The sequence below is a fragment of the Pinus tabuliformis genome, chromosome 9 (genome assembly GCF_031772625.1).
Source record: "Pinus tabuliformis cultivar Carrire ecotype Pingquan chromosome 9, CPIR1, whole genome shotgun sequence".
Taxonomy (NCBI): Eukaryota; Viridiplantae; Streptophyta; class Pinopsida; order Pinales; family Pinaceae; genus Pinus; species Pinus tabuliformis.
Window position 1 is genome coordinate 1,876,560,220 of NC_142307.1, and position 12,276 is coordinate 1,876,572,495.

A 12,276-nucleotide genomic window follows, 5' to 3' on the forward strand; every position below is an offset into this window, starting at 1 on the left:
TATATGCCAGATTTGAATCTAGTTCATTACACAGGGATCCATTCTTGATTGAAATGATTGTTGTAGAAGTTATTGTAAGTAGACCACTAATAAATGTGCAAAATTCCATGTCCAGTAAAACAATTTCATTATATATGAAGAATAATAGCTACCAGATAAAAAAATAATTATATTGAATTATCTCCATATGATTCCTATATATACTATAAACAAATGTTCCAATTAAAGTTGCTCCATATAATTTTTATAAAAGGTATAGTAAATAATCTTATTAAACTCCTTCATTCCTATAGATTAATAATATTAGTGAATCTATATATATGTTCTAATCTAATGTATAAAATTGATTTAATAAAAAACTTAATGTGTAAAATATAGATAATTTTTTAAATTTTTTTCATTTTTATATTAAAAACAATTTAATTTATTATATTAATATCAAATTAAAATGTCAAAATATAAATGTAACCTTTATCTTCAAATTTATTCCTACAAACTAAATATCAAAATATAAATGTAACCCTTCTCTTCAAATTTATTCCACTCCATGTACAAACCAAAGTTACCCAGTCTTTCCATGGCTGAGTATTTCAATGATTCATTTTACAAGTATAATGATAATCAATAATGCCAAAGTATGAAACTCGCAGCTTTACCGATGTCTTCTCATGCCAGTGTGCCGAATATTTCATGATACCGAGTCTTAGCATTTTTTTTTTTGTAAGAAACAAGCAGCCAATTTACACAAATGATGCAGTTCCTAGAATTCATTTTAGTGTGATGCTGCCACATGTCACAGACTGCTAAAGTTTGTTCAGTGGAAATTATTTAGAGCATGATATATGGCTATGTAACTTAGCCTTCCTGGTTTCTTAGGGTTCGGATGGCTCGCTGTGATTGATATGTATTTATGTAAAGTTTCAAAAAGATAGCAAGCCAAAAGAGAAATGCCAAGGCATTTATACGAGAGTACTTCCACCGAAAAAGCTAAAAATGCACATGTAAATCTATACCATTGAAGATGTCCATTCTTCATTGTGAGTGATATGGATAGCATTTGGGTGACTTGGATGTTATTTGGATGATGGAGGGTAGAATTTTAAAATATTTTAAAGAGCTAATTCAATTATTTGATCCTATTTTATCGATAAACAAGAACGAATTTAATTGTTTGATTACATTTCATCGATAAACCAGAGCGAATTCAATTGTTTGACAACATTTCATTTCAATTCGTGTTATTGAAAAAGATACCACATTGCAACCACAACCATGTGTTGTTGATTCAGGTTGTATCAGTACATCCAAGGCCGTGAGCCAACTGATACTAAATGCATACCAATGTACAAATGGAATTGAATTGAAAAATATCGCAGAGCCAAGTGTTTTATAAAAAAGAAGAGATTGATGCATCTCCATATTTTTTTTGACATTTCCATTTCAATAACAAATGTAATGTCTTACAAAGTAGAAAACGAGGAGAATGGGCTCTAATTTATTCATGCACCTAGGAGCCCACCCAAGAGAAAATTTCAATGGTGGAACCACAACAACTGCTTGCCATGGAGGAATAGAGCAGTACGTTCAATGTTATCACATGCATATCTAATAATGTTGATACATAATATACAAGTTACAGTGAAGCTTGATATCACAGTTGAGGTTTGACATAAATATATCAAAGCCATCAATAAATTTTTGTAATTTTTAAACACATCTCTTGTTGCCACTTTCTTGTGGTCCTGGGTGGCTTCACTGCTGTTGCAGCTATTTGACTTTCTGAGATCTTCAGAGCCTGCAGGTGAGATGTTGCTGTTGGTATCAGTATCGTTAATGCTGTCACATGAACCTGCTGCATTGCCTCTCTGCAACACATAATTTGTATTAATGCTCAGGTTGTTGCAAAAATTCAACCCTTCAAATGCAGGGAATACCGGACCATCAGGAGACTGACAGGGGGAGGAGTCTGAATTGTTGTGCTTGTTGTTAGAATCAAACTGCATCAACCCACCAAACAGTGATGGGCAGGCAGAGTCAAGCTGCAACAATTTCTCAGGGTTGACTGCAGTCATATTGAATGTATCCATATCAGCAGAGGCTCAAGCCCAAATTGATCCATCTGGTCCAACTAAAACATTTTTGAATCCATGAACAGACACTCTCCAAACCAATTACAGAAACTGTAATTCAAAACCCAATGCCCATACACAGTGAGAGGATCAGATCCTATCAAAAAATGGGGGTACAAAAGGCCTATCACAAAATGGGGGTAGAAAGGCCTATCAGAACTGGATTGATTGCTCAGTGAAGAAGATCTGGAAGGACATTAATCATGGGACAGAGGAAAGGGCACAATGACTGGTGCGGGCAGCAGATCAGATCTGGAGATGAAGGACTTGACTTGGAAGTTGGAGGAGTAATCAGTGGAATCAGAAGATGATGAGATGATAAACATATGGGAAAAGACATGCAGAGATGTACAGGTGTGCCATTGACAGCATAGAATTGCACGTGCTGTGAATTAACTAGAGATATCTTAGTACTTACCACAATAGGAATAGCGATTGACACAGCATATATCTGTGGGCATACAGACCAGTTATTAGTTCTCGTGTGAGAGGTAAACATGTGCGTAAGCAAACCAAAAATACCATGCTACATACCGTGTAATTCTTCATTCTCTGAAAGATTGCCCGACTTGTTAAAACATCACTAATAATAACACTCATCCCTGGCTCAGTAAGCACAATATCAGACGCACTTCTAGCTGCATCAGTTGCATCTGCCACTGATTTTCTGCATTGTCAATACTTTTTTTCAGTTAGAATTGAATATATTTTATAAAGCTAAGACATGCTATTAACGATTAAAAGCACGAATTCCCGAAAGATAAACCCAAACATAATGATGCAAATTCTTTAACGAAGCATTTTTCTGAAAGGTAACAGCAAATAACAGAGATCCCATGACACACTCAAACAACTGAAATTTCTAGATGCAGAGTACAACCTTCCAGCCCCTCTTATCTAAACCTAACAGAAAATGCTACAAAACCAAAATGCTAGATAGGAAAAAGGGAACAGCCAAATACATTTACAGACTTATTGCTACTCTTTGGATTTAACAGCTAAGTGGATTTTGTGTGAGCAAGGGTGATCTGCTACAGACTTTGCTACTTGCAAGGCACACTAAGAACAAAGCCTTTTGTGTAGAAGGCTCTGCATCTAACTACACCTCTAATCTGCTGTTATAGTAATTGTGCACTGTATTTCAGCAAAAGGAAATTGGAATAACCTCCTATGTAAAGTTTAAACCATACTTATTGTTATCGTTCGACCTGAGCATATTCCCAGTCATAATTACGACTCATTGTGCCATCAATAGAACTGGAGATACATTATTAACTGCAACAACAAAAAAAATCCACACCATAAATTTAACAAAGGAGATCTCAACTGGAGAAAATCCTCTTGGAGCAGACAAAATTCCAGAAATATATTAGAATGATACAGAAGAAGTTCTGCCCACAGATGTTACTTTGTACTTCCTGTCGATCTCAGAAAATACAGTCTTTGGCTGTCTGTGTGGCTGCTACTCTGTCTCCATCTTCCTCCAATCCTTTCCTGTGCTTTAAAGATGGTGGCCATTAGGGCTAGGTGGTCAGGTGTCAACATGCCTTTTTAATATTTTCTTTTCCATTTTCTGACCCTTTTGTATTAGAGATCAGATAGTAGGTACCTTGTCAAAGAACCCCATTTCTTTTTTCGTTAAGGATCCAGAGCCATGAGTAATACATTTTGAGTTGTGTCAATTTTTAAATGATCTCACTATTCTTTTTTCCCTTGATCAAAATCGTCATTTCCAGTCAAGTAGGAAAGAAATCACACTCAGAATGTACTACTGCACTTACAAGGCAAAAAGGTATTGGGGCATTTAGATCTGCATATCTCCCTTATAAACTTCAGAACCAGGAAAAGCTAAACTCTTGAAAGCTCCAGAAAGGGTGTCTTTTCAGACTCTCTACAGTTCAGAACCAATAAAGGACTATTTCCATAAAGTGGATATATGTCAAAAAAAGTGATTCAAAAACTGTTCAGGTTCCTGTATGCTATATTTACCAAAAACAAAACATACTAAGTATATGACTTACAAATACTTTTTGTAAGTATTTCAAAAACTGTTCAGGTTCCTGTATGCTATATTTACCAAAAACAAAACATACTAAGTATATGACTTACAAATACTTTTTGTAAGTATTTCATGTTTTATTGGGTATTACATTCAAGCTTAAAATTAAGCCCATATGAAAAAATTTCCCGCTAAGTGCTAATTACTTTACATGTGGCAAAAATTTCCCGGTTAGCATATGTGCTTTACATGTGGCAAACATTGTCCACATCTCCACATTGCATAGGGACACAATTATAATGGATCCACATCATTATACCTAGTCCACATCATAATAGTATCAGGTTATATAAGTATCAAGATAGAATCCCAATAGAAAACATCCATATCCTTGGTACCTAATCTCCTGATCATCCAATAGTGTGAAGCTTGATCCCCTAATACTTTGAGATCTAATCTCTCAACATCTCACTATTCAGTACTTTTCCATCCACATCACCTCTAACCATTGGTTGCCACCTAGCCTCCTTCTCTTGGGCACCTTAATCCACATCATGTATACATGCCATGTCAGCACCATGTAACCATGCTACATCATCGTAGAGATGACTTTGTGCCACATCATCATGCCATGACATTATTTCATTAGCATGCCAATTTAAAAATACATGTGATGTAACCTGCCTACAGACTCTCTATAGTTCAGAACCAATAAAGGACTATTTCCATAAAGTGGATTGTCTGGAGAATGTTGTAGTACAGAGAAAGGTACAAATTGCACAAGCCGAAAATGAACTTAAATAAGAATAAGCACATACTGAAGTTCCAGAAATAGGAGAAATTCTATTGATGAACAGGGTATTGTTGAAGCCAAACAAGGAAGTGTGTGAACCAATTCAAAGAAAGAACTTGTTTAGAATAGCGTGGGAGTCAGAAGGTAAGTGTTGTAAATTAATCATTGATAATGGCAGCACTGATAATTTAGTTTCTGTAGAAATGGTGAACAAATTTGGAGCTGGGAGGAATGCCACATCCTACTCCGTACAAGGTTTTGTCACCAAGTGTTGGTAAATGAACAATGTCAGGTTGAGTTCTATATTTGAAGTTACAAAGATCAAGTGTTGTGTGACATATTGCCTATCGATGTTTGCCATGTTCTATTAGGTAGACCTTGGCAATATGACAGGAAAAACATTTATGATGGGAGACAGAACACTTAGACCCTTGAAAAGAATGATCAGAAGCATGAGTTACCCTTAAAGGATGAAGAAGCCAAGGAATAATCTAATGTACTGTTAATGAGTGGGAAGCAAGTGATGCTTAGAGATAAAGAATTTGTGAAGCTGGGACAAGAAGATGATACAGAGATAGTAGTTATAGATCCAAAGGTAAATGATTCACTTTCAGAAAATCAGAATTTATTAATTGATTATGAGAATAAAATAGCTAATAAAATGTTTAGTGAATGGATGCCAATAGAAAGTGAAGACCAGCCGAGAGTTTCTATAGCAGAATCTGTCATGAAGGAAGAAATTCTGATAGATGAACAGCAAAATTATGTCAAGGGGGACATTGTCTTGAAAGGCAATGAGAGAGACTTGAATGGGAAGCTCAAGAATACTGCCGAAGGTTGTGAAGGGACATAATATTGTGAACAATATGTAAGCAAAGGAAAACAGAAACAAATGATTCATGTAAAGGATTCCTGGTTGCAAGCAGTCTTAACAATTTTCTGTATGATCTTTATCTTTGTGACAGAGAAAGGACTCTATCAGGTTAAGGAAGAAATTGGTTCTTTTTGATAAATTTGTTTTATGTGCAGGAAATATGGAGCCTTATGATAATTTCATTCTAATTCTTGTTGAAAGAAGGCAATTTTTGAAAAATCCTGCCAGAAGAATTCAGGAATCCAAGTCCCATTTGACAGGAAACTAAAGCCTCAGTCAAATTCTTCAGGCATCCAAGTTCCATATGACAAGAAACGAAAGCCTAAGTCAACTAATCCACACAATATTACAAAAGAAATCAATAGAGAAGAATGTAAATACCCATTGACTTACAAATACTTTTTGTAAGTATTTCATCTTTTATTGGGTATTACATTCAAGCTTAAAATTAAGCCCATATGAAAAAATTTCCCGCTAAGTACTATGTTAGCATATGTACTTTACATGTGGCAAACATTGTCCACATCTCCACATTGCATAGGGACACAATTATAATGGATCCACATCATTATACCTAGTCCACATCATAATAGTATCAGGTTATATAAGTATCAAGATAGAATCCCAATAGAAAACATCCATATCCTTGGTACCTAATCTCCTGATCATCCAATAGTGTGAAGCTTGATCCCCTAATACTTTGAGATCTAATCTCTCAACATCCCACTATTCAGTACTTTTCCATCCACATCACCTCTAACCATTGGTTGCCACCTAGCCTCCTTCTCTTGGGCACCTTAATCCACATCATGTATACATGCCATGTCAGCACCATGTAACCATGCTACATCATCGTAGAGATGACTTTGTGCCACATCATCATGCCATGACATTATTTCATTAGCATGCCAATTTAAAAATACATGTGATGTAACTTGCCTACAGACTCTCTACAATTCAGAACCAATAAAGGACTATTTCCATAAAGTGGATATATGTCAAAAAAAGTGATTCAAAAACTGTTCAGGTTCCTATATGCTATATTTACCAAAAACAAAACAAACTTAAATTCTATGACTTACAAACATTTTCCAACAGAAAGAAAAAGAAAACCAGCAGATGTCAAAGGTTTTGGTTCGAAAATTCAGTGTCCTAATATTGAGCTTGAAGTTCGAATCCTCGGTCGAGAGGCCATGGTCAGAGTTCAGTGTCCTAAGCAGAACCATCCCGTTGCAAGAATGATGGTTGCATTTAAAGAGCTTGAACTTGAAGTTCATCATGCTAGTGTATCCACAGTGAAAGAGTTGATGATTCAAACAGTTATTCTGAATATGACAGGTACTGTATATACGCAAGAACAGCTAAATGTTGCATTATTAAGGAACGTAGCAGATCCTGGCCTTAGATAGCATGCCATGACCAATCTTGACTGGTATTTATCTAGAAAGCTGAAGTTCCCTTAGAAGCTTTAGGAACTTCAAGATCAGATTACTTTACTTGCCCAGAAGGAATTGTGCACTGTAAAATAATCCAACTTAATTTACTTTGTAAATTTTTTGACAAGTAATGAAGAACTTTTATAGCAGTTACTTGTAAGCATGGCTGCCCTGTTCCATAAAAATGAAATTTGATGGAACCACAAAAACCAATTAGTGAAAATGGTTCAATCTCAAAGGACTGCAAAGAAAAGGCTAAAAACAGCATATAGTATTGTCAAATGGAGACCTGCTGCCATTGTTAGTGAAGGATGGACTGTAAGTGAAGCTACTTCTCAAATTTAGGCCTGCAAAATAGTGTTTTTTAAAACTGAAATGGGTCTACGTTCTTCACTGAAAGGGCTATGGCTGAAATTCATGGAGAAAAATTCAACGAATGTACGAAGAGGAATGTAAATTAGCAAATTCATCAAGCTGATCTACAAAGTAACTGTGAATTAATATATTGCAGCCTGAATGAGTTATTAGATTGCTACAATGTGGTCCAGGCTTGAATTGTAAGCCTCGGTGGGGCGAGATCTAGGGTGTAAGCTTGATTGAAACCCTTCTTGTAAAGTTTTGGGGTCGTGGGGAATGTTGGCCATGTTCCCGAAAAGAGATTCTGCTTAAGATGTTCTAGCCAACGACCATTGCTGTAGATTAAAGCTTTGCAAGGCCCTCAAGGGATATATAATTAGATAAAGAAACCCTTGTTCAAATGGCGTTTTTGTGTCTGGCAACTGCTGTTTGCTATTTTTCTTGTAAGCAAGAAAAATGCAATCGATCGAATGCCTCTGTGATTTCCGAGTATCAAGCTACTGCACAGGATTGCTGTTTTTTGTTCGGACATCTAGCGTTTTTGGATCATAGATGTATGTGGTAACTTCAAAATCGTTACTATATGTACAATTTAGTCTTTTGATGTCTGTATTTTAGTGCTGTTGAGCATTGGCCTCTGTTCATAAGGTAAGCTATAACATCACAGAGCCATAAAGGGATATCTTACAAGCTGTAAAACGCTCGTTCTTCGTAAAAAAAAATGTCAATCATACCTCCAAAATTCCTCGGTTGAACAGAGCTTCAGATAGGCGGGTTGCAGAGCTTCGTGACAGGCGGGTTGCAGAGCTTCCTGAAGGCGGGTTGCAGAGTTTCGGAGGGTCACGAATGCGTTTTGGCGCCCGATTTGGTTTTGGAGGGTGCTATGTTTTGGGCCCGGGCTATAATTGGTGGGTCCCGCACCGGCTGCCGGAAAGGCGATAAAGGTGCCCGCCGGAGATAAACGCAGCGCCCCATGACATACATAGCTGGCCAGCCTACATAAGGGCATTTAATACTCAATGTATGGTTGTAGCTCTTGCCGTGGTACAGATGCCTCAGCCGTCTATATATAATTATGGCTAATCATAAATAATGACCATATCATACGTCCATTATAATATAGCAAACCATATCACATAATGCCAAAAACCCATTGAGATTTTCAATCAGCAGTGTCACATCCTGCACATTGGTTCTCGGAGCTCAATTTGAGACTAGAGAATTCTCAATGTCAATTACAAAGCGATATTTCACATCTTTGTTAATCATTCGTTCTAAGGCCTCATTAATATACTGGATTGGAATGACTTCAATGTTTGGATATACTCTTTCCTGTGCACAAAAATCAAGCATTTCTTGAATGTCTTTGGTGCCACCTGTTACACTCCCTGCAATCGATTTCATGCCTGCATGCAGAAATTCATGCCTGCATGCAGAAACTCAAGTATGGATGTTATACTTAGTGATTCAGAAGATAGACGAGAATTGTGCAAATAACACATTTATTTTTCCATCAACTACAACTGTATCAGTCTACTTATCAGATTTTTACTTTTATCCTCAGATGATCAGTCTACTTATCAGATTTTTACTTTTATCCTCAGATGATGCACCTTCAGGTTTTTTGGTAAAACACATAATGCACATATAAATTTATGTTACCTTAAACCTAACAGCAGTGTCACATCCTGCATATCAGATTTTTACTTTTATCCTCAGATGATGCACCTTCAGGTTTTTTGGTAAAACACATAATGCACATATAAATTTATGTTACCTTAAACCTAACAGCAGTGTCACATCCTGCACATTGGTTCTCGGAGCTCAATTTGAGACTAGAGAATTCTCAATGTCAATTACAAAGCGATATTTCACATCTTTGTTAATCATTCGTTCTAAGGCCTCATTAATATACTGGATTGGAATGACTTCAATGTTTGGATATACTCTTTCCTTTGCACAAAAATCAAGCATTTCTTGAATGTCTTTGGTGCCACCTGTTACACTCCCTGCAATCGATTTCATGCCTGCATGCAGAAACTCAAGTATGGATGTTATACTTAGTGATTCAGAAGATAGACGAGAATTGTGCAAATAACACATTTATTTTTCCATCAACTACAACTGTATCAGTCTACTTATCAGATTTTTACTTTTATCCTCAGATGATGCACCTTCAGGTTTTTTGGTAAAACACATAATGCACATATAAATTTATGTTACCTTAAACCTAACACGTTTAGCATTTAAATAATGAATATATCTAACTTATAAATCATTGCTGTCATAGGCAACACGTGGTTCTTATGGTCTGTAGTATATTACAAGTTCCATTCTACAAAAAATACTGCATGGATCTTGGTGCCACACACATATGCCTAGTGACTTGAAACCAGAGAACTCTTAAGAAATGAAATATAGTGACTTGAAACCAGAGAACTCTTAAGAAATGAAATACAGTACAGTTGATGAATCTTTCCTCTTTACAAAATAAAAATATATATGTATGGCATGGACTACTATTTTAGGAAAAAACTGTAATTTATTAATAACCCTTGTAAATTTGGCAAGCATGGTAAACCTGGGCTCTATCTTCCATAAATGTATTTTAGAAAACCTTGGCCAATTGGTGAACTTAATTTGTTAACAAAGGTAGAAAGATAACCGATTGGCAAAGAATGGCACACATTGTTAAAACTTACACCCAGAAAATAAAACTTACCCTGATGGATTAGCATAAATCTGAATCAAGAGAGATAGGTACAGACTTCAACTTATTTTTTGTCTGTACATATTTGCATCTATGAAACTTCAAAGCAAAATGATTTTTGTGAGCTTATGGGAAATTGGCTTATTCAGCAAGGGAAGAGATGGGATTCGCCATTCAATTATTTTATTCCGTGTCACTGAAGCGAAACGTACATTCGCAGACGATTTATACTAGTGCATCCTTCTGGTTTTTTGAAATTAAAGAAATTGGGAATCATACATAACCAGTTTTAATGTTATGTATCATAAGTTTTAATGCGCTTGCTAAATAGTATTCCTTTCAAATATTGTTCATTTACATAATATTCTCTGATATGCAGATTTATTTGCTAAATCCTTCTCTGCAAGCATGCTACTGATGTATATTTCGTCATGAACAGAATCAAGGAAGTGTAGGGTAAATCATAGAGTCAAAAGGCGCGACAATTTATTACATGCAGGCCAACAATTCCCTGATACATCCTTCAAATCTTACAATAATCCAGACCTTCATGCAGTAGAAAAGGAGTTATACCTTGGTTCCTTGTGTGAAGTTCGTACTGCATCAATATTCAAAACCATGGTAGTTTTGGATGATCATGTTAAAGAATGGGAACTTTGATACAGAAGCAGCTTTATGTCCTGCAAACGGTAAAAAGAGAGGTCCTTTTAGAAAACCTAAAAAATTCCCCTGTTTTGTCAAAGGCTGCATGAACCAGCCTCTTGTGTATCATAATCCATCAAGGCTTCAATCAACAGGCAAATTGAAAGGAAAATTCTGTGGATCATATGATTTCGATGCTGATTTCAAATCAGGTAGACAAAAAAATGTCTCTTATTATTCGGTGGTATGGGAGAAGAATCCTAAAACAGGGAGTTGGGTATTTCACCATACATTAAGAACTTCAAAGAAATATCCATGGTTGATGCTGTATCTGCGTGCTGATGCTACTCGTGGCTACTCTGGAGGATATCATTATGAAACTCGGGGGATGATGAAGAAGCTTCCTGAGTCACCAAATTTTAAGGTGCGGTTGGAGAAACTGCAGCAACAATGGCTGCCGCATCCATCGTTTTCTGAACATCCGACTTCTCTTATTCTCAAAGTCTTTTCAAACTGCAACTCAGGGAAATTAAAACATGGGCGACTAATAAGCATCTAATGACCGCCATTGCCATGAGCGAGAACCGTGTTTCAGTTTCCCGAACCGTTTGCTTCATGAACCATTTTTGATCAACGATCAACTTTTGTTCAATCGTCTAACACCATAAATCTACGGTGAATAATAGGACAGGGCGACGGCTGGGGCAATTCGTTTCAAAGGGAACGCCTTACGGCGTAATTACTACTTGTGTTGTAATGGATTTATTTACTTTGTTTAGAAGTTTTTTACATTTAAGAGAGATCTTAAATCATATTTAAATGTGTGGTTGAGTTATTCTATCAATATATTGATTGTGTGACTAAGATATAATTTCTATCTTCAAGCAATAACTGATGCATTTATATATATAATTAATTTAATATAATGAAATTTTGGTATGCAACTGGTTTTTTAACTGAAGAAAGCCATATCAGTGCAGAATTAAAATACATAAAAAATTAATGGTGATCCAATTCGTTTTGAGAGTTTGATTCAGTTTCTGGAGGAACCTTTTTATATGTTGCATGCTCAATTATCATTTCAGCAATTATCCTCTAAGTTGGTAGGAGGTTCACTTGAATTTGTATGAGAATGACCTAATCATCTTTTACGATAAGTGGGCTCCGCACCGCAAAGAAGAACAGGGAATTGGTTAGTAGCACGATGACGTGGAATTTCATACTTTTGTACGATTTGACCTGTTTATAGAATTACACGCAGGAATTGAATTGTAGCAATTGAGATCGCTGCCCATGTCCAGCATTAAAGAAAAATGCTTAGTGGCCGTGCCAATGA

The 12,276-nt window shown here is 36.1% G+C and overlaps 1 protein-coding gene and 1 long non-coding RNA gene across 2 annotated transcripts; both read right to left on the reverse strand.

Moving 5' to 3' along the window:
* Positions 1–2,297: 2,297 nt before the first annotated feature.
* LOC149156383 (uncharacterized) lies at positions 2,298–9,282 on the reverse strand. Its single transcript, XM_089444747.1, has 5 exons — positions 9,251–9,282; positions 8,883–9,014; positions 8,323–8,583; positions 2,664–2,796; positions 2,298–2,580 (listed from the first exon to the last, which is right to left on the reverse strand). Exons 1-5 carry the CDS (start codon positions 9,280–9,282, stop codon positions 2,302–2,304), a joined length of 837 nt encoding a protein of 278 aa, XP_089300873.1. The 3' UTR covers positions 2,298–2,301.
* A 1,648-nt stretch (positions 9,283–10,930) lies between these two features.
* Positions 10,931–11,517, reverse strand: LOC149156384 (uncharacterized). The gene is made up of 2 exons (XR_016263315.1): positions 11,232–11,517; positions 10,931–10,978 (listed from the first exon to the last, which is right to left on the reverse strand). It is a non-coding gene; the product is annotated as an uncharacterized LOC149156384 (long non-coding RNA).
* Positions 11,518–12,276: the final 759 nt, after the last annotated feature.

Excerpts from the sequence above, each read along its gene's own strand:
- LOC149156383 (XM_089444747.1), bottom strand. The coding sequence starts at position 9,282 with ATGCAGGATGTGACACTGCTGTTAGGTTTAAG. Across the intron at positions 8,584-8,882 it reads ATTGAAGTCATTCCAATCCA|GCTGGCCAGCTATGTATGTC; the intron begins GTATATTAATGA and ends GCCCTTATGTAG. Across the intron at positions 2,581-2,663 it reads AGAGAATGAAGAATTACACG|ATATATGCTGTGTCAATCGC; the intron begins GTATGTAGCATG and ends GTATGCCCACAG.